Source organism: Setaria italica, chromosome V, assembly GCF_000263155.2.
Source record: "Setaria italica strain Yugu1 chromosome V, Setaria_italica_v2.0, whole genome shotgun sequence".
Taxonomy (NCBI): domain Eukaryota; kingdom Viridiplantae; phylum Streptophyta; class Magnoliopsida; order Poales; family Poaceae; genus Setaria; species Setaria italica.
This window is the reverse complement of record NC_028454.1, coordinates 45,146,372-45,167,896: the sequence shown is the minus strand read 5'-3', so window position 1 is coordinate 45,167,896 and position 21,525 is coordinate 45,146,372. Positions and strand designations below refer to the sequence as shown.

At 45.0% G+C, this 21,525-nt stretch overlaps 4 protein-coding genes across 4 annotated transcripts; 1 reads left to right on the top strand and 3 right to left on the bottom strand.

The window, feature by feature from the left end:
* Window positions 1-265: 265 nt before the first annotated feature.
* On the bottom strand, window positions 266-1,437 carry LOC101776782. The gene has a single exon (XM_004971050.4). It carries the CDS (start codon window positions 1,204-1,206, stop codon window positions 655-657), a length of 552 nt encoding a protein of 183 aa, XP_004971107.1. The 5' UTR covers window positions 1,207-1,437; the 3' UTR covers window positions 266-654.
* Window positions 1,438-5,416: 3,979 nt separating this feature from the next.
* On the bottom strand, window positions 5,417-7,180 carry LOC101776379 (50S ribosomal protein L27, chloroplastic). The gene is made up of 3 exons (XM_004971049.3): window positions 6,826-7,180; window positions 5,834-5,935; window positions 5,417-5,734 (listed from the first exon to the last, which is right to left on the bottom strand). The coding sequence occupies exons 1-3, from the start codon at window positions 7,120-7,122 to the stop codon at window positions 5,558-5,560; spliced, it is 576 nt and encodes a 191-aa protein (XP_004971106.1). The 5' UTR covers window positions 7,123-7,180; the 3' UTR covers window positions 5,417-5,557.
* Window positions 7,181-13,154: 5,974 nt separating this feature from the next.
* On the top strand, window positions 13,155-16,806 carry LOC101775974 (F-box only protein 6). Its single transcript, XM_004971048.4, has 2 exons — window positions 13,155-13,478; window positions 15,174-16,806. The coding sequence occupies exons 1-2, from the start codon at window positions 13,390-13,392 to the stop codon at window positions 16,414-16,416; spliced, it is 1,332 nt and encodes a 443-aa protein (XP_004971105.1). The 5' UTR covers window positions 13,155-13,389; the 3' UTR covers window positions 16,417-16,806.
* Window positions 16,807-17,445: 639 nt separating this feature from the next.
* On the bottom strand, window positions 17,446-20,866 carry LOC101775561. Its single transcript, XM_004971047.3, has 2 exons — window positions 20,548-20,866; window positions 17,446-20,052 (listed from the first exon to the last, which is right to left on the bottom strand). Exon 2 carries the CDS (start codon window positions 20,048-20,050, stop codon window positions 17,681-17,683), a length of 2,370 nt encoding a protein of 789 aa, XP_004971104.1. The 5' UTR covers window positions 20,051-20,052; window positions 20,548-20,866; the 3' UTR covers window positions 17,446-17,680.
* Between the last annotated feature and the right edge of the window lie 659 nt (window positions 20,867-21,525).

Below are 21,525 nucleotides of genomic sequence, written 5' to 3'. Positions count from 1 at the left end.
GTGTACATACATGTGTCAGTTTTTGAATTCCAGGTATTCGCTTCATATAACTAGGCTTGGTAAAGGGTCTAAAAAATTAGTCTCCAAATTTTAAGGATTGGGCTAAAAAAAGGCTAGGCTAAATTTTATATATTTGTGAGCTAAAAATAATTATAGACTGAGTACGATTGTGAAAAGACATTAGGACCATGATCCAATACAACCCAAGTTGTCATCCAACACTCTTGATGAAACGATTTCTTTTCAGTTTTCAGTGAAGTTGTGGTAATCTGTTACTCGACAACTTTATAAACATCAGGTTGAGAGTACAGAATTTCTTTGTTCCCCAGTACAGAAGTGCTATAATTATCATCATGGCAGCATGCCAACTGAGCCTTGACACAAAGCAAGATAAGAGAAACACACCATGCATCACTTTTCTTATTTTGTACTTTTCTCAAAGGTCACACACATTCCATGTCTCTCCTTTCCCTAATACTTGCCAAGGTTACACCTCAGTTACACTGCAATTCCTACAGTGGAATGGGTTCATCTCCAACTCCTCCTTACCCCTGACCTTTTAACCTAACAAGACAGAATCAAGGATAGCAGCACAAAACCTTACAAATCCTTTGTATGCAATCTTGCTTCTAGTTTGCACCTTCCAGATCATAGTTATCGATCAACATCGAAGAAGCTCTTGGCTTCCAGCTTCCTTTGCTTCTTCACCCTTGCAATGAAGTCCTCCACTCTCTTGTGCAGCTCCTCCTCTTCCCCTTCCTCTTCCTTCACCTCCACTTCCTCCCCCACCGCTCCAACAGAGGCACTGTGGTCAGACACCACCACCATTGAGGTTGTCACCTTTGTGACCATCGCCATGTTCCTCTTCACATGCTCCTCGTGTATCTCATTCACCAATAAAGGCTGATCGTCGTCCCTCCTTGGTGCCAGCCAAGACTCGCCGACCAGGAAGGCGACGATGAGGTTGCCGACGATGAAGAGGCACTTGGGGCTTAGCAGGAAGGCCGTGACCAAGTCAGGGAGGGTGGTGAGGAAGAAGAAGCTGAGGAGTGAGCACAGGCTAGGGAACCAAGCAGGGCTGGTAAGAAGCAAGCAGATGACAAAGGTGGTCACCAGGTAGATTGAAAGAGTAGGAAGCTTCTGCTGCCTCCTGCTCTTGCTAAACTTGTTCATGGCCCTGATCTTCTCTATAGTAATGGGATCCATTTGGACACCAGTTGAACAATCGGGTTCTTGCGATGAACAGCACAGGAACTGCTCACTACTCGGGATCTATACAAGATTGTATGTACAGAGAGACTTCAGGGGGCTCTAGAAGCCACGATGAGATGCGATGAAGGGGTGATAGGGTTTTATATGTGGAGGAGGGGATGGTAGGCCATGGAAAGCCAGGAGATGTGCAGTGTTAATGCATGAGGGTGAGAGGAACAAGACACAGATCTGCTATTGGTGGTAGAGAAGAGGTGCAATGCAGACACATGCTGCTTTTGCAAGGGGGCATCTGGGATTTGATAGTGCTTTGTGTGTTGTGGGTGGGGGCAGCTGGTTGTCAGAAAAAGATATGCTGCCTGCTTTTTACCTCAAATCCCTTCTTTTTGCTTTGGGTCTCTTTGCTCGTATGATCCTGATCCTTGACTCGATGCATGGTCTCCATTTTGGAATTTGGATGCCTACAGAGGGCAATGGATTCCATTTAGAAGCCTCAGCAGCTAGTGTTTGGCGCCTGCGCACTTGTCTAACTTGTTTGGCGGCAAATAGCTCATCTTCAAATCTACAGCTACAAACTGTGCCCATACCAAAGCAATGCCATGTTTTACACCTTAAGTTTAGCAATTTCTTCGTACTTGACCGCAAACCAAGAACTATGTTCTTAGCCTGGCATTGGCAACCTTGTGTGTAGCTTGTTCTGTTTTTATTCTTTTCCTTTTAAAAAACACATGAAAAGCATGACAATATTACTGTGACGCCTCCAAATTATGTGCATATGGTGGATTCACTATGAGAGAGAAAATTGTTGGGTGTGCGTGTGTGCTATGTAATGAAGCAGGTTTGGTTATTCATTCTCGTGGTAGACTGGTAGCCAGTGCAAGTGCGCCTGTAATCGATTTGTATTATGTTGAATAGGTCTTTGTGTCAGAGGCTGAAGTGGACATGAGCAGGTGCTCAACAGTACAATGGACTGACACATATGTTTCCTCTTAGAATGGTATAGTAATCTGGAACTTGATTACAGCAGGTGGGTACTTACTCTTCAGGCAATTTGCAACAAAAATAAATTGTAGCATCAAGTTCAAATATTCAATTCCTAGATACCTCCTTTGACTGTAAGGTTCAACAATAGGGTGATACCTTTTCATCGAGTAACAGTCTAAGGATTAAGAAGTCAAGATTAACACACAACGGTCTACACATTAAAAGTTCCTACCAGAATATATGTGTGCACTAGCTCGGGGGATCTGAACCATTGACTTCTAGAGTTACCAAGTTCCATTTTCCCCTCTTATAGGCTAATGTAGCATCAGAACTAAGTCTGATCTTGAAATCCAAATATTCTCTGAATTTTAAGAATAACCCATAAATTTATCACTGCATCAGCAGATGGTATCATCAATTCTCAACATTGATTCATCTTATAACAGGTGATCGTGCAACCATTGCAACATCAACTAGCCAAAGACTTAAGGACTAAGGAACGATGAGGTTAAACTCGGCCCAGTACGTCCAATCCAACAAAACCTAGTGCAGTAGTGGCCATTATCCTCTCCCAAGGACCCAGCTCCTGTCTTTAGCAAATCAACCGAGGAGCCTACCAATTGAGTGCAGTGTAGAACTTGTCAACCTTGAACAAGGCAAGCACAAAGGTCTCTCTATGTATCTGCAAATGGCCTGTCACGCAAATGTGACATGCATTGAAAAGACAAGGAGGGCTGTGGAATTATGGCTCAGACCAACAGAATATGCTTTAGGATAATAATTGAGCAGAGAAAAGAGATCACAATCGTTGATAAAAAGGGTTTCATTACCAGTTGGTTGCATCATAGCTTTACTATTATGTGGTGTGGACTGTGAAGTCTGCAAGCAAAAGCTTAACTTGTGATAAGCATGGCTGCATGGGTCATGGATGGATGATTCTATTGGTCTTTTCTTGGTCATGAACACAATTTTCTTTTAACTGCCCATTCATTTACACTTTGCTGTACATTAGGTTTGCACACTCTCAATGAATGAATGAAGCCATCTTTTTCCAAGGCAAAGATGTTCTCCACCAAAAGAGATTCTTAATAAAGATTTCACAAGCATCTTAGAAACTCTACTGCTCTTGTTTTACTAAACGGAACCTAATAGATGATTTCCCATGTGAGGTGTAACTGTTCGGGAGAGTCTGCAAACCTTATATATTTTTTTAGGTTTATGCTATATGAACATGCAAATTAGTGAAAAAGAAATTAGAGAGTTTTTAGGAAGTGACTACACCTCTAAAGTCTAAACAGCAAATAAAATGCGATTACTCATATGTACTTTTATGTTCAACATGTATTACTGTCAGCAAGCAATAACTGGGAAGTTTCTCTCAAATCTATATCCAAAAGATTGACAGGCAATAACTTTTACAGCACAAACAAATGCTGCACTTCATGAGAACAAGATTTCGCCCAGAAACAAATTAGAATAGCTCAAGCATGCTAGGTCAATTATGATCTTTGTGAAAAAAAGAGATATTCTTTGAGAAGATCTTAGCAATATTCTACTCAGCTAAGAGGGTTAACATTAATTAAGTTAAAGGCACCCGATGGCTATGACTTCCTTACAGCAATCAAAATCACATGAAAACAACAATTGGAAGGTTCCTAGAAATGTGAGAAGGGAAGAAAGATATATGACATAAAGTGCTCAGTGAGTCTGTGGTACAGCTATTTCAGACATTATGCACATGCTTAACCACCTTACCTACAGCTATTGGTCTCTTAAGGTTAGCGAGCAGATGTATGGCCTCGACTATTTAAGCTGCGTTACTTTAAATGAACTTTGCAGGTAATATTGATGGACTAGTATTTCTTACCCTGCAAGTTGTAAAAGATCATTATTGTAACGAAAATTGGAAAGTAAGTCCATTAGAAGATTAAAATGTTTAAGGTGACCCAAGGTCTGCAAAAAAACCTTATTGGCATAGTAAATACTTGATGTCAAAAAGAAACCACAACAAACGATTTTTCACTTCAAGTAGAATGAGATGAGCTGTGAATGTTGATCACTTTCAAAGATTCCACAGCACAAAACGATTCTGCTTCTTGGGAACATTGAAAGAGAAAATGTTCCAGTATCTGGTGTACTTTCTGCCCCTCTCCACGATTCCACTTGCACAAAGCTTGAGGAAAAACAAGGTGGGCACTCAATAATGCTTGACTTGGCACCATCATTCACCAGTGCTACCAGCTCCTCCGATGCAGGATGAGACATGGAAGAGAGAGCAAACAGGAATCATGCTTCCTGATCTTAATTGTTCTTTTCTTCATATTATGTTTTTGATGAAGACATGTTATTAGAGTTGAGAGCCAATGAAAGGTCCCAATTATCCTCCGATAGGCCAATTTTGGAAGAGAGAGCAAACAGGAATCATGCTTCCTGATCTTAATTGTTCTTTTCTTCATATTGTGTTTTTGATGAAGACATGTTGCATTAGAGTTAACAGCCAATGAAAGGTCCCAATTATCCTCCGATAGGCCAATTTTATATTGGACAAAGGCCAACCTGAGGCTCATGCCCCTCTTTGATCAGAACGGCAGAAATCACGAGAAAGAAAAACGGGCCAAAACACTATAGAAATGCTCATTTTCCTTTTCTTTTTGAAAGGATGAAATCAATACCTAATCCACAAGGTTCGTTAAGAAAAGGCATAAACTTTGTTCTTAGCTCCAATAATTAAGGATGTTATTCTCCTTGTTTAAGCTCAAGTGGTGTACACTACTATTTTCATAATCATTTTGGTGATACCAGAAAGTAATGGTATTATTTTGGTATGAGGAAATAGGATCTAGCATCCATAGGTTATAGCAAAATGACATCTTTTTTTCTTGTGCAAAAATTGTACTAGTTGCAAGAAAACTGTTTGGTCCCTCATGCATATAATACATGAAGAGTCTGATAGAAGGCCTGTGCCCACCAATTAAACCTAAATCCCTTTGCTGCCCTACCTGTCAAAAGGATCTTTTTTGCACAATTGCTTCTAATAAGATCTGACCACATAGCGCACCCCTTGATGACATTGTTCATCAGTTGATGGCTTGATGAATCCCAACAATGCCGCCTCTCTTGGAAACCACTAATTTCAAGATTCAGGTCAGCTTGCAACAACATCCATCACAAAATTACGTGGATTTTGTGGTGGATAGACCCCACAATGACTCTAAAGCATAAGTGCCAGAAAAGGTGCAGCTGATAGAACATATCTAAACAACATCGTGTAATATGACCTTGTATGGATCATGTAGTCTTACAATTCAGGGAAAAAATATCAAACATGGATTATGAAAAAGAGAAATACTACACAGGAATCTTATCAGCAGTCTGCGCTGACCTCAGAGTTTTCATCTACAACAGCTAATACCAGTTGAGGCTCAACGTATCCCTCTGCTCTTGCCTTCTTGCGTTCACGCTGCATGCGGAAGTACTCTCTCTTTCTTGCTCTGTAACTGTTTGGGTTTTCAGGCTGTTTCTCATATGGGTAAACACTTACCTGTAAAAGAAAAGGTAATTAGATTAACATACATTAGGTATTCCCCCAAACCTGCGGGTAAAAGTAGATCCTGAAAAGTAATAACCAAGATCCAGCTACCTTTTTCTTGTCTGGTCCATATTTCTCAAACTTGACTAGACCATCGATCAAAGAAAAGAGTGTATGATCCTTGCCCATTCCAACATTATTTCCAGGATAGACCTGAAATTTCCAAAACAAATGTAAGAGAAACTACAAAAATGAAGGCAGAACATGAACAGGTCAACCATAAAATGGGCTTCATAAATCAAAATGAAATCCTATAAAGGGCCCGGTGGCATGCACCTCATATTAACCCTAGTCTATAAATATAACATTGGCAGCAAGGTGCCAAGTGAATTAAGCTGCTTAACGAGATTGCATGGTCTGTAAGATTGTAAGAGGGACCTTATCAAACCTCAAGCCATTAGACGGTATTCAATTGTCAGCCATGTTAGTTCATGCATTTTCCTTCTTTTTACAAGACACACACAATTGAGCAACTTCCAACACACCTCATTTTGAGCAGCTATGTCTGCTTATATGTGTAGAGGAAGTTCATCACCGGTTGGCTCTCTAGTGCATTAAGGTAACACTGCAAATAATTTCGATGCAGCTAGATAGCATATATGAATACAGGCTGGCTGTTCCCCTCCCACTATCTGAGATATGCAGAAATGACAACCTTTTACTTTGCATGGTGTTAGATTTGAGTTGGGAGGTGCGGTTATGCAAATTGCACAATTGCAACATCCCAGCACGTCAAATGATGTCCACACAGCCACTGGTCTGTGTTTCTAGGTCCATCATCAAACACCTACATAATTCATCATCCTTACAAAGCTAGGTAGCTAATTCAGGCTACCAGCCTTAGCGTGTATAATGCTTAATGCTCCAACATTTACAGTACAACTTGCCCCAATTCAACGGTAGTTAAACACTTAAGGAAATGAAGTTATCTGACTGGATGATAAAAAACACACGCATGCTCTAATCAGGCGAGAAATCAAGAGCTCAGCTCTCCCTGATCCAAGAAGCAGTAATGGGGAAGGAGAGCAAGAGGAGGGCAGGACCCTGGTGCCGCGCTGGCGGATGATGATGGCGCCGGGCTTGGCGACCTGGTCACCGTATATCTTGACTCCCAGCCGCTGCCCCTTGGAGTCACGGCCGTTCTTTGTGCTTCCAGCTCCCTTCTTGTGCGCCATTTGGATCGTCAGACGCCGCGCCGGCACCGGCACACCCACCGCGGCGCCGCCGACGGAGAGCGCGGCGCGGTCTCCGCCGAGGAAGGAGGGGCGCATGGAGGACGAGGGGGACGCGAGGGAGAGGCCCTTGAAGGCTCCCGCTAGTGAGAACGCCATGGACGCCATGAGCGGAGAGGGCTGGAGAGAGGCAACGGCAGTTTCAGGACTCGGAGGGGAAGGAGATGAGGCGGTGAGGTGATAACGAAGGAGTGGAAGGGGAGACTGGGGTTGGTGTCATGGGCTACTAGTGGGCTCAAAGTTTCGGGGTTCTGGATTTTTGGGCCTTTAAAGATGGGCCTTGTGGTGCTTTACAGAGTGACTGAAGAAAGAAATGCGCGGACCAGTTGGCATGGGCTCGTAGTACTAGGCATGTTGGTTTAGGCCCATTCCCCTCTTGTATGCCACCTGGTAATATTTTCCTTTTTCTGCGAGGACGTAAATATTTTTCCTAATTATTTTTCGACGATCTTGCGCACGAAGTGGGCTTCTGTCTCAAAAAATCAAAATTTATAAAAACTGGGATTACACTGGTTATTGTCCAGACAGGCAGCAGGCCAGTCAAATGGTGCCTCGCTTTGCCTAGAGATTGATCTTCTTCCTCCTCCGTCTGCAGTTTCTTCACAAACAAAGCTGATGGCAATCATAGCATGGCGATGCAAGGCAATCGCTGGTACTCATTAGCTTTGGATTTCGAAGGCGACAACAGGCGAATCGAAAGCTGGAACCGTGTGGTGCGAATCGATGTCTACTTCCAACTAGCTGAGGCGAAGTGACGGTGAATGTGAAGGCAAGGTGAGGAGGAGTGGAGTTTGGGCCACCGGCATGTGAGATGGCCGGGGAAGCTACACAGGCAGGCAGGCTACGGGCTCGGCTCTCGTCTCCTGTGGACGCGGAGGGGAGCAACAGCCAAGAACATGATGATGGCCTTGACCGGATTCGGGCAAAGGCGAAGCCGGAGGACCGATTCCTTGCATGGACCCGAAGCATCATTGAGATCCTTGACCAAAGCGTTAGGAGTCGAAATCATGCCCCCAAAGCCCCACCACCACCATCCCGTAATCTTCTGTTGCTGTTGGGACTCTTGATTCTTCACAGGAAATTTTCCCTCACGGCTTGTGCTCAGAAGCATGGCCTGGAAAGCCCGTACGTGTAGTTTAGTGCAAGCACTGCCTGATGGCGATTTTCAGTTGGCAGTCAGTCACTGAAAGCCGGGTCTGATGAACATTATTTTTCTATTGACACTTTTGACGGTCAGTCAGCCTGAATCATTCAGCACTTCGGCGAGACCTGAAAGTGATCTCAGCAAAATTTTGCAGGCAAATAGGCAAATTTGGTGAGAATTGAGATCACTGAGATGACAATGCAGTGATCTCAATTCTCACCCTCATGAATCCATGGTGGATTCTTGAAAAAGGAAACCGGAGATTTCGAAACCGAGGCCTGCAGCAGCAGCCATCAGTCGTTGCCATCATCAAGATCTCGGTCGAAATGAGGCTGCGCCACCTCTCCTCAATCAGTCAGTCATGTCGATCCGTCCGTCCATCTGTTCGCGTCCGCCGTGCAGGGCCGCCCATCAGCTTTACGGTACACCCTCCCTCCCTCCCGCTGTTTTGACGGTGCCGCGCTGCCGGCGGTGGGTCTCGGACGCTCACAGCGACATTGACCGGGAGGGTATAGGTGATGCGACGGCGGCGATCATTGCCTCGTCGGACGATTAGCCGGCGAGGACCGACACGATCCGGCAAAGCGTCAGGTCCTTCTAGGACACGCGGTCGCCACCGACGCGTCCCCGCTCGGTAATTCTTCCGCCACGGAGTTTTTCTTTTTTTTTTCTTTTCTTTTTTTTTCATTCAGCTCCAAGAGTTAGAACAGCAAAATAATGTTGTTTTTTTACAGAAACGTCGGTAAAAAAAATGAAGGATCAATCTTGCACGGTGGATGGGAAGAACAATGATCGTCAAAAGGCAATTAAAAGACGTGGGCGAAAAGGAAAAGGCTGTCTGGGTCTGAATGAGAATGATGGGGAATCCGATAATTGAAGCCCTGGCTGTAAAAAAAAAAGAAAGAAAGATCGGGTAAACACACAATCGATGCGTGATGGGTTGCACTGCACCAGCCTTTATTTGGTCTCTCGGAGACATTAGTCACCAGCCATGATGGTCGATGTGATCCCTCCATCTTAATCACTGTCACTGAGGCTTGATAATTTCTCTGGAATGGCATTTCAACCTCTAGGTTGGTGTATCGGCACGGCCATTAATACCGACTTACCGAGTTGTTCGGTTATTTGTTAAACATTACCGTTCCTTCGTTCCAAACGAGCCATGGTTGAACATAATCGAACCTCGTCTCGGCCCAGCCCAGCCCGGCCCATGTCTTTGAATACCCCTGGCTAGTCACCAACAGTTCAATCTTTTTTTTTCTTTAAGATAGTGACCAGCAGTTCAACCTGGCTTTGCTTATAAGCTTGAGAGATCCCTAGACCCTAGGACCTGTGGTGTCTGTACCAGAAAACATGTTTTCTGCATAGTCATGCTTTTCTTGTGCAGTATCCCTTATCCACACACGAAAATAGCTGTGGATGTGTCTGAAATAGTAGTGGTAGTTGGATGCAGAGGATTATGTTTCCCATGTCCTTCTAGATGCGACCGGATGCAATTTGAAACGTGACGCAAAGCAACGATTAACTACCAAAGAAGAAGGTAGGATGGATGGCCACCGGCACCGATTCCCCCAACCATACGACAAATTTACCTACCGAGACCACAGCTCCACCATATGAGAAGAATGGTTGGGTTAGCTGCTGCTGCCACCGCCTTGGTTGGGTTAGAGAGAGCGGAGAGAATATAATGAAGGGTGCTTTTGTTGGCCTGGCCATCATGATTATTCATCATCATCGTATCCATGGTTAAGCTACTAGTAGGAGAATCCTGTGAGTTGCAACCATTGCTCAGTCCGGTTTGTGTTCTGTTGGGTTTTGCCCAACCCAACTTTTCTGGTTGGACTCAACCCACCACTAGTAGGAACTAAGAGTGTGTTTAGTTCCAAGGACGAAGCAGGACGGGACAATCCTTTTTTTTGACATGTTTGGTTGGGAGAAAGGGGGCAGGGTCATCCTGGGGGGGGGGGATATTCCCTCCAGATGCGGTATGTCCCCATCCCTCCAAATCGAGCGGACTAGGGCGTCCCACTTCATCCCCGTCTCCCTTCGTCGTGAGCTGGGGCCGGGAGGCTGGGAGGTTGCGGACAACGACGCGGAGGAGGTTGGGGTCGTGTCGAGAGGCTGCGGACGGCGAGCTCCGGGCGCGGCGAGCTGCCTCCATGGTGGGGGGGGAGGGGGAGAGCTTCGGGCGTGGTGGCCTCCATGGCCAGCGGGGCGGGCGAGGTCCGGGTGCGGTGGCCTCCATGGCCGGCAGGGTGGGTGAGCTCTGGGCGCGGCGCCCTCCATGGCCGGCAGGGCAAGCTCCGAGCGGGACACCCTCCATGGCTGGCGGGTTGAGCTCGGGCCCCCAGCGGCCACGGGCGCGAGCGGCGGCGTCTCCAAGAAGAAGATAAGGCTGGCAAAAAATAAAGAAGAATGTGTACATATGATAGGTGGGACCTTAAATGATAGATCGGGTCCACAAAATACTGTAGTTAACGGTGTTAAAAATATCATCCATACCACCATCTCAATCCCATTCAACCAAACAGGACCGTTCCATTCCGATTCAACCAAACATTAGATGGGACCATCCCATCCCACAAAATTAGAACCAAACGCACCCTAAGAGACTAGTATAGTGTACATATATAAGTATATGTAGCAGATGGACTTCAAGTTAAGTATGGTGGATGAAACATCTGAAGGGAGAAGAAAAAAATGTGCAGCTAAAAAACACTACAAGCGACTGATTTGCCCAGAGTGTGGTTAGGAAGTGTGGAAAAAAGCAAGGCAAATTTGGGGGAAAGCTACATTTTTTTTAAAAAAAAATGTGTTTCTCCAGGAGGTAAAAGAGAATTATAGCTAGTCATGTTGTCGTCAATAGAATAATCAGTGGCTTTAATTGTCTTACCAATGACAATAATGTGTCATGAGGACATAGGCCTGTGAAAGAAGTACTTTAGTAAAAGCAGGAGGAGGAGAATTATCATTGCTAATTATTATTACCACAGGCTAGCTAGGGAGTGCCAGGCAAAACCTTCAAGAATGCAACGATCCAAGGCATCCATCCAGAGAGGAGATGGCACAGTAGATCATCAAAGGGGAAAAAGGTAGTAGGGAAGAAAATTCCCAAGAAGAAAAAAGGGGAGAAAGAAAATGATAGCTGGCCATGAGAGTGAGAGTGAGAGAGTGCTGAGAGCGAGATTCAACAATGCAATGATCCCTACCATCCCAAAGGAAGCTGTATCAACCGTGTTAGATCCGAGAGCAAAAAGAAGTGCTAGCATTGAGCAACGAAAAGAAGAAGGCTTTAGGGAAAGTAATCTTTGGATCAGGCCCTAGTAATCAGCATCCCGGCCGTGGTTAAGGAAATCTACCGCCACGGGCAGGCCGGGGGCGTGTGAAAAGAATAAAGCAGGAAATAAAAGGGCTTGTACGTACTGTTGGCATCACAGCTATAGCTGATGCTGATGGCACCTCGGCATCGGCCTCCACACGTGTGAGGGCCACCGTGCGGAACTCCCTTTTGCTTTGTGATGTCTCGTCCTAAATTCCTCTTTAATTTGCACGAATCTATCGTAAAACTCTCTGGGGCCATGGAAGAAATATGAAAGAATTCTGCTCCATGCAGTTTATCAATTAGCCTGAAAATTCAAGTGTCTGGGAGCCCACCAAAACACTTGAGAGAGCATTGGCTTTCCTGTGCAAAACATATACAAAATTAAGAGGAAGGTTGTGAATCGAGTGAAAACTACGAGGAATAATTAGAATTATGGCACTTGATTATTATTGCGCAGCAGGAGAAACGTGACGAGACCAACACATTATGTATTATTATGGCAATGCCACGTACGTATCATTGTATCTTGGCTAGTACTGCATCTATCTGTACTGAGTCTGAGTGCATATGGATGGTCGACCTGCTTGCCGTCGTCGTTGCAGGTATCATTGTATATGCTGCATGCATGGCTCGTATTATACCCAGCTGGTGTTTTATTTGCACTAAGTAGTTTGTACGCAGCTGGTGTTTGTTCGTTGCGTGGTCGATCATGTCGGATGGTGATGATGATCGCTTTGGGCTAGCGGGAAGTTACCGCTGCTGTTCCATTTCCAATCTGCCATGATGGCCAATGAGTAAAATCCGATCCATCCGCAACGACAAGGGGGTTTCCTTTAGCTGATGCCTGCCGCTTTCCTCATCATGGAAAGCTCCCTTGGACGCTAGAACTTGGCCATCAACCACCTCCTCTCTATGCAATATGCCCCTCTAATTTACCATTAGGCATAATTGCATCTGAAATCAAGGTACCACGGTACGGTAGGCGCGCGTAGAGAATCGGGCTGGATGGAGGTAAGTCTCTCACTCGATCGAAAGCACTCAAAGCTACGCAACAATAATCATTGTGTCCATCGATCCATACCCAGCATGAACAACAATAATCACGCTACTTGGCCATTTATTTATTTTCTCTCTTGTGAATCCATACCAATACATAAAAATGGTTAGCATGTATTAGCAGTTAAGTGGACATATCTCAAATTATATAAGATTATATTACGTAAGATTAGTATGATCAAGAAAATGACTAAATTAAAGAAACTTTATTTATTTGCTAAACAAATACTATTGATGTTTTCTCGTGAAGCCACATGTGTTGTTCACATTACCTATCATCTACACCGTGGTCCAAACAAAACAAAAAATAAGCGGATAAAAATACCCCCGTCCATTGTACACAACGACACTCGACACCCACCATAAAGACAAAAAGGACCATGTCTATTGCCGTTTTCTATCAACCTACATGGCCAACCACACACACCCATTCTAATCCTAATCCTAATCCTAATCCTATCCCCCATTTCTAACTCCTCCACACAATCCATCATCCACGAAACAAAAAAGGCATCATGCTTACTTAAACCGCACCACACCCAACCCAACCCCAACCGATGCTACTAGTATAAACCCAAGCAAGCAAGCCAAACAGACCGACCCGACCCGACCCGACCCCGACCAACCACGACACGAGACGAGCATATAGGCAGGCGCACACGCGACGCACGCCCAGGGGGAGGAGGGTGCGTGATACGCGCACGGCGTCAGCTGCAGCCGCATTTAGCGAGGCGGAAGGGGAGGCGCGGCCGACCCGAGCGGAGCCCCAACCCCAACTCAACCCGGGAAGGGAGAGAGATAGAGGGGGCCGGCGGCGGCGGCGCGCTCGCGGCGGCGCCGGCGGCGGCCGGAGATGGGGGAGGTGGCCGCGCTGCGCCAGCTCGTCGGACAGGTCCAGGAGCTCTGGGACCTCTACGGCGCCAACGCCCACCCGCTCCCCAGGTGAGAAAAACCTACCTCCTCCTCCTCTCTCTCTCTCTCTCTCTCTCTCTCTCTCTCTCTCTCTCTCTCTCGTTCCTTGGTTACTCCGCTCCTCCTCTCTCTTCCTCTCCTCCTCGCCCGCGTCCTCCCTCCCCCTCCCCCGCTTCCGCTTCGCTCGGATCTGCTTGCGGCGGGGTTTACCCGCGGGGAATTTCGCTGGCCTCGTCAGTTGTTTTTGTTTGTTGATCTACCAGGTAGCCAGATTAGTTCCGTTCCGACCAGAAAAAATTAGGCCGGGGTAGATCCTTGGATGGTATGTTCAGCACGCATGCTTTTTCTCCTGTCTCCACAACACACGCTTCCACACACGCGCACGCTTTACCTTTCCGATTCCACTGTCTCCACAAATTTGCCCACCCGTTTCACCCGCTTCGCTAGATTTGCCCCTCCTGCCAGCGTTACTCAGGCGGAGGGACATGCCGTGCGCCCCGTAGAAATGGAACATTCCGTGGCTTCTCCTATAGTTTTTTTTTTGGAGCTGCTGCTACTAGTTTATTATCGCCCGGTTTTGCCGTTCCCGTGGCCACAGGTTTTGGCATTGCCCCGGGCATAGGGCAAGATAATTTACGCGTACCCGTGGAATGGAGCACGAGAAAGTCCGCAGAACCCGATGTTATGCTAGAGTATGCGACACCGATACTAGTGTTAATAAATCCTGGTCAGTTTGACTTCGAAGCGCATCTTTTGCACAACTTTGTTGGCAAGCGACCGAAACAAAGGGAGCGACGAAATCGACTTACCTCATGTGTAGTTTTTTAAAGCGGACCTGGTAAGCTTGGTTGCTAGGCTTAGCTGGAAATGCGACGGGAACACGATTAATCATGCTAAAGTATCATTTCCACCGTCGAGACTGATTCCGGCTCTTATGTCACTGCTATCGTTCCTGTGTATATTATGTTTGAATGCCGTGCTTTGTAGGAACAGTACTTCTCTTTGCTAAATTGTATGGACATGTCATATCAAATTTTACATGCCAATCTGTAGCATATAAATCCAATTTTCTACCTGAACTACTCATACTGCTTAAGAAGTTTTAAGTGGTGGTTGAATGTCTTCTTAGATCATGCTGTCAACTGCATTTCCATTGGACCATAAAGAATACCCTTAATTTGTTTTCACCAGGTTCCCTCTAATTACCATGGCAAATAATAGAGGCATGATGGATAGTAGTGGGAAAATGTACAAGAAGCCTGATGGTTGTTTACTACAGAAAGCCAACCTGTCAATCTGTTTGTACTTCCCATTCAACAAGCCAGAGGAACACAGTTGCAAAGCCCTTTTCTTTTTGTGTGCTACTGCACCTACGTGAATCGGTCATACACGCAGCCCCCTTTTTTTGTATGTAACCACGTCTATGTGAATGAATCCTACATGTAGTTCGTGATTTTGTCCTTGTATGAGCCGGTTTGTCGGAGTCACAAGCTTGTCGTTTTTCATAGCCAACTGTACATGAAAATGGTATTTTATTACCTTGGTGCTTTTGTACTGTTACTCCCTTTTTTTATCCAAAAGAAATGCTTGAAATGGTAGTCTGGGAGCCATAGCTCGTATTATACCCTTTCCTTTGTGGCCGGCTGAAATTTCTCGTTCAAGCACTTTCCAGAACTGTTTCCTCATAAATATGGTGGACTCATTGGGCTTATGCATGTTTTACAGATGGTATTTACTTGACTTTGAACATGGTTCAATCAAAGATGATTATTGTGGAGGAAGGACTGGGTACAACTCGGAACTACTGAAGATCATGGGAACTAACCAATCTCCTCCTCGCAAGCGACTGCGGAGGGATCGAAACCGCGAGAAGGCACCCTGCTCAAATGCTACTGAAGTGATGCAACATGAGATTTGGAAAGAGTTCCCTGAAGATCTTTTTGAAACTGTCATTGCAAGGCTTCCAGTTGCTGCAATTTTTCGATTCCGCACTGTCTGCCGTAAGTGGTCTTCTCTGTTGGGCTCAGACAGTTTCTCTCGTCAGTACTCTGAAGCTCCCCATGGACTGCCATGGTTCTATACAATCACCCATGAGAACGCAAACAACAATGTTGCAATGTATGACCCATCATTGAAGAAATGGCACCACCCATCTGTTCCTCTTGCTCCTACAAAAATAGTTATTCCAGTGGCGTCTGTGGGTGGTCTTGTCTGTTTATTGGATCTGAGCCACAGGAATTTCTACATTTGCAACCCTCTTACGCAATCACTCAAGGAGATCCCACCCAGATCAGTGCAGGGATGGTCAAGAGTCGCAGTAGGGATGGTGTTGAATGGAAGAAGTTCTAACGATGGCTACAAAGTAATGTGGTTAGGAAATGATGGGACTTATGAAGTTTATGACTCTACAAAGAACACGTGGTCTTGTCCAGGAGTTTTTCCTCCAAGCATCAAACTTCCACTTGCTCTGAATTTCAGGTCACAGCCTGTGGCGGTTGGCAGCACGCTATACTTCATGTGTGCAGAACCAGATGGTGTTTTGTCATATGATGTAAGCAACGGGATTTGGAGACAGTTTGCCATCCCACTGCCATTGCATCTGGCTGACCACACACTTGCCGAGTTCCAGGGAAAGGTCATGCTTGTGGGTCTGCTGTGCAAGAATGCAGCGACCTGCGTCTGCATATGGGAGTTGCAGAAGATGACTCTCCTCTGGAAGGAGGTGGACAGAATGCCAAATATCTGGTGCTTAGAGTTCTATGGTAAGCACATGAAGATGACATGCCTGGGCAACAGTGGTTTGCTCATGCTCTCCTTGAAGGCGAAGAGGATGAACCGCCTTGTTACATACAACCTTTTGAAAAAGGAGTGGCAGAAGGTTCCTGATTGCATGCTCCCATGCAGCCGTAAAAAGCAGTGGATAGCATGTGGCACAGCATTTGATCCGTGCCCCTCAGCCTTGGCCTGATAGGTCTTTTTACCTTCTTCGACCAAGCATGTCGAAATTGTAGCCATTTCATATCATTGGCCTATCTTTAGATATTTCGATGTTGTTGTCACAAGGTTCTGTGTTACACACAAATCCATGGCACTGGTTTGTTTTGTATCGCGCTCAAACAATCAAACTATTTCCTTATTCACCTGTCGGAATTTGGGTCGGCAAGCTACGATATCAACTGGGCAAGCCGACCTGAACATGTTAATGGTTATTGTAGTCCAAATTGGAATAGTGGTTCTGTATGGTCTTGGTGTTGGTATGTTTGGTTATCGTTTCAAGTTTGTAATATTTCTGGATGTGCAGTTATCTGCCCAGAACTGAGTTTATACAATAATAACCGGGATATTAATGTTTTGATTCTGGTGCATCGGGATGTAATGGTACTTGTTACCATTAAAATATGTCTGTCTTATGTTTCAGTCAGCCTGATACCTGTGGATTAGCTGAAGCAGTTGTGACGCATGAGCTGTTTGGTACGGCTTCATACAAATTTGGTTCTTAATGAGAGAAGTATTGTGATCCCCGTATCTGATACTGTCTCCCGCAATGCAGCATGCGCAGATACCATTCCACAGTGCAAAGCCATGTGGTTAGCTGCTGTTATGCTGCCAGATTCTCACCTGTAAGGCTGTAAGACGTACGAATTCAGCATTCCACAGTGCAAAGCATTGTGGTAGCTGCTGATATGCTGCCAGATTATCACCTGTAAGACGTACGAATTCAGCAGCTGCAGGATTGCACTATCCCTGAATCAACTGTTCCGTAACAAGCGTAGCAGAATTAAAAAAAAAATGCTCTGCCTGAAGAGAAACCTGCCCGTATCGAATTGGCTGTTTGGAAAAGCCCACGCTAGCAACTAAAACGAAACGTGTTGAACTAGGGAGAACAAATACATTTCACATCAACTGCAGCAAGCATCAATCACGGAAACAGGTTAACCGCATAATTAACAGTTAAAAAAATGTGGCGGAAAAAACTTCACAAACTGAAGCGGAATTGTGTGCAGAAGGCATATTTGTCATGTATTTCTTCAGCTCTGATGCAAAAGCATCGAGAACGAGAACATTTTGGGTCTGCAAACTCTTGACAGGAAGCTGCTACATCAGCACAAACTGGGGTATATAATGTACAGTTCAACAGACACAAGCATGACCTAACTGATGACAGGTTTAAAGAAGAACAGTTTCTAACACAAAACCAAAATACAGACCAAGCACCAGCTTCAAGTGCAAAGTTATTTAGCATGGCCAGACGGCGGAACCACTTGAAGAAGTTCCTGTGGAGTTGAGCCTGGATCCAGTTCATAGCATCCCTTGGGAGCATTAGGCGCTTCTTCTCCGGTAAGAACATGGAATGGCACTTGATGTGAAAATCGTAGCATCTCCTCCTTTGGAATCCTCCGGCCTTTTGTTGAGTCATAAAAGGGCTTAAACACTGACACAAACCCAGGAACTTTCATAATAGGAATTACAGAAATTCCTTCGTCTGGGTTGTAGCTATCAATGACCTTTACCAGTTCATACTTGTACATTGTATCATCAGGTGTAAATTCATTCCAGTCAGGGGACCAGTTCTGATAAAGAGCCCAGATATCACCTTTTTGGGGGAAAATTCTTATGATGCCACCTGGACCTTTCTCACACTTGACCTTATGTGAGAACATATTAACTTGGTCAATACCTTTGGATGCACCAACCTTGAACTCACCACAAGTCTTGGAGTATCCATATGAGATCCAATTGGAAGATCCAAATTCATTGCAGTCATTTGCTTTGAGGTAGGCCAGCCTAGCTTTAAAAGGACGAGCAGAGAGAACTTTTCTAATCAAGGCGTAGTAGCGAGGCATACCATCTTCTTCATCATACATGGCCCATACTTGATCACTTTGAAAAGAACTTTCAGAATAATCACCGAAATTGAAGAAATCTGCATCAGGAACAGACATTTCACCAGAGCCTTTATCAGGAGTTGATTCCTGGTCCAAACAGCCATATTTGTCAACCACATGGTGCTCTGTTGCTGGATTAGAACCAGTTGCACCATCTCCTAGTCCTTTCTTGTGTGCCTTGCGGTTTCTCCTTGTATATACTATACGCACTTCACGTGACCTCCACTGCCATGTCTTCAATTTTTCTTCTAAACCAACATGTTTACTGCACTTCTCCCTCTGCTTTTCTTCTGAATCAACTCTTTTGCTAACCAACTTCATGACATCATCGTCTTTAGGATCAACTGAATTGATGCTTGGTTTCATCTCAATTTTATTGACTCCAATTGCTGTGTTGCAGACACTTTTTGTGCTGCTTTTCTTGCTATTCTGCATCTTTTCTTTACTTTTCACATTGGCCTTCTTGTTGTTGAACTCCTGCAATTTCTTCTGAATATGTAATTTCCCACTTTCAATTAGGATGCTACGGACATCTAACTGCATGAGTACTCTGCCAAAGCTGGTCCCTCCAGCATCACCAGAGGATTCACAGTTAAGATCAACAGAAGACACTTTGCGTTTCTTGGCACCTGATGTTTCAGCTGTAGATCGAGGCCTTCTTTTTGCTGGGCGCATCGGTTTGCATCCATCGCCATCAGGGCAAGAGCTTGCTGACTGCCAGGTTGCTTTCTTGCCACTATTGACACGCTTTCTCTTAGCTGCTTCATGTTCCCTTGTTTTTGCATTTGCTCGTTTGACAGAAGAGACTGCATGTGCATGTTTCCTTACATCCTGCATAATCTTTCTGGAATCCGCTTCTTCATTTACAGCTGTATTAGCCTCACCTGCATCCTCTTGGACAGTATATCGAGTACTATTTGCGCATGTTGTAGATTTGAGCACTGCTGGATAGCCATTCTGGTTGCCACATGAAACTCCTTCCTGTACTGGTGTTGCCATGCCAGGAACTGTATTGCCACCAATGTTGTTATTAGTAGCCATTGGTGTTGGCCCAGTAGGGTACATCTTAGTACTTGAAGTTGGATGTGGAACTTCAACAGCAAGAAACACATCATAACAAGTAGTACACCTCAGAAGCTGGTTGACATATTCCCTGGAGTACTGAAAGGTATTTAAACATGAACCACAGTTTGTCCAGAATGTGTCTGGCACTTGGTGGGGCGCCATCTTTCTAGGTTTGTCGCAGAAACCATTCACACTTGATGTGGAGGAATTGGAAGTGTTACGGGCACTTGCTTTGTTATTATTCTGTAGGCCGCACATACACCTCTTCCGGTCATACACCATCCTCTTGGCAGTATCTGACAACACACTCCAAGCATCTGAGATGAGGTTAAATGCGGCTTCAGCACAAATAGACCTGTTCTTGTCAGGATGAGTTTGGAAGGCCAGCTTCTTGTATCGCTTCTTGATTTCCTCCTCATCAGCCAAGGGTGATACTTCTAAGAGGTCATACCAGTCATTTTCCCCTCCAATCTTTTTCTGTGCCCTTATGTGGACATCCAAGGCTACAATCATCTGATCAATGCCCTCAAGAGGCTTAAAGAGGGCCCTTGCTTTCAGGGCAAACTTCTTTGCACCTGCAAGATCATTCTCCCTGAACTTCCTTTCAGCAATATCCTTTGATCGCGCTGCGTCATCTCTGTTGCACTCCATATCTGCAGATAACCTCATGAGTGTCATCACTTCATAAAGCAAAGAATATCTAGAAAAAATGACACGACATCGAAAGCAAGTCCCAATCAGAATGACGAAAGAAGTGGATTCAACACTCAATGAAGAGGGTGCACGAAATGTTCAGTACACAGCACATACATGAATCTGAATAATGTCAAATACAATGTTCACAGGAACTCCACATTTATGGAATATATAATCAGGCTTTCACACTTTTCGCTGAAAAAAATATTCATGTTTCCATAAAAATCGATTCTGTTTCCATCAAAATCAGCAGGAATTGGATTCAGACATCAATATTCATGTGTTGGGTGCTATCTGAAATTTTAGTAAGAAACTGTTTCCCCCAATTTCACAATGTAGAAAAAAAAAACAATGCAGCAATCCGATCAGAAAACATTCGACTTCCAAACAAGATCAAAGTCCAAACAGACTACGTATCAAGATAAGCAAGAGTATTTTGGATTGCAACGAACCGAATCGGGGAGGAGCTGAATCGGCTGCGCGGTTGAGGACTCCTAGCACCCGACGGGCACCGGCCTGGGCGCGGCGCTGCGCGACGGCGCAACAACAGTGATCGAAAAATGCGAGCTTGACAGAGAGGGCGGCGGCGGCGGCAGGGGACGACCATGAGGCCGCTGAAGCGAGCGGGGGGAGGAGGGATCTCGCGCTCACCTCGTCGGCGATGAGGAGGGCCTCATCGTCCGAGGGAGGCAGGGAGGAGGAGCACTAGGGCGCCCGCGTCGCGGGGCGAGAGCGCCGAGGACGAGATCGATTTCCTGACGAATTATGTGGGGCAGGTATCTGGGCTATGGCTAACAGAGATCGGGTCGTTCCAAATTCCAAATTTAAAAGCTAAACCATAATTCGGACTCGGAGAACACTTAACCCCACGGCTTGGAGAAAAAATATCTTTGGATGGAGATTCTCCAAAATTCTAGAAAACACTATTCACTGGTTTCCAAACTTACGACATTTGTTGCTAGTCTTCCCAGCTAAAATGGCAATTTATTAATTTAGTTGGTTTGGTTTTTCTGATTCGTTCTGTTGCAACGTACAAGATGAGATCTTTAATTTGTGTGTCTTGCATTACATACTTTCTCCTTTTTTTATACGTGCAAGTCCAATAACACAAACACTTTGTCAAGTAGGTATGGGACAAATGGTGAGCACACTTCGATAAAACCACTTAGTTGTTATCACGATTCTACTTCCACCTTCAACAAATAATCACCAGCAACTTCCATAACACTATCCCCATATTCATTAAGACATCTTGGATTATGTGATGCATAGTATTTAGCTTAACTGGATTTGATTATATTATGTCATCTAGTTTCTATGTGAACACTTTCGGTTCTAAATTTGTTTAATGTTGTTGTTTTTAGAATAAATGTGACTCATATAGTCTGCTTATTCTTTCTATAAGTACAATAGATGTGCATATTTGATAG

What these genes read in the sequence shown, in the direction of transcription:
- LOC101775561 (XM_004971047.3), bottom strand. Translation starts at nt 20,050, where the DNA reads ATGGAGTGCAACAGAGATGACGCAGCGCGATCAAAGGATATTGCTGAA.
- LOC101776782 (XM_004971050.4), bottom strand. Translation starts at nt 1,206, where the DNA reads ATGGATCCCATTACTATAGAGAAGATCAGGGCCATGAACAAGTTTAGC.
- LOC101776379 (XM_004971049.3), bottom strand. Translation starts at nt 7,122, where the DNA reads ATGGCGTCCATGGCGTTCTCACTAGCGGGAGCCTTCAAGGGCCTCTCC. An exon ending in TCCGCCAGCGCGGCACCAGG is followed by an intron (nt 5,936 to 6,825) that starts GTCCTGCCCTCC and finishes TGGAAATTTCAG; the next exon opens with GTCTATCCTGGAAATAATGT. An exon ending in ATGGACCAGACAAGAAAAAG is followed by an intron (nt 5,735 to 5,833) that starts GTAGCTGGATCT and finishes TTTCTTTTACAG; the next exon opens with GTAAGTGTTTACCCATATGA.
- LOC101775974 (XM_004971048.4), top strand. Translation starts at nt 13,390, where the DNA reads ATGGGGGAGGTGGCCGCGCTGCGCCAGCTCGTCGGACAGGTCCAGGAG. An exon ending in AACGCCCACCCGCTCCCCAG is followed by an intron (nt 13,479 to 15,173) that starts GTGAGAAAAACC and finishes CATGTTTTACAG; the next exon opens with ATGGTATTTACTTGACTTTG.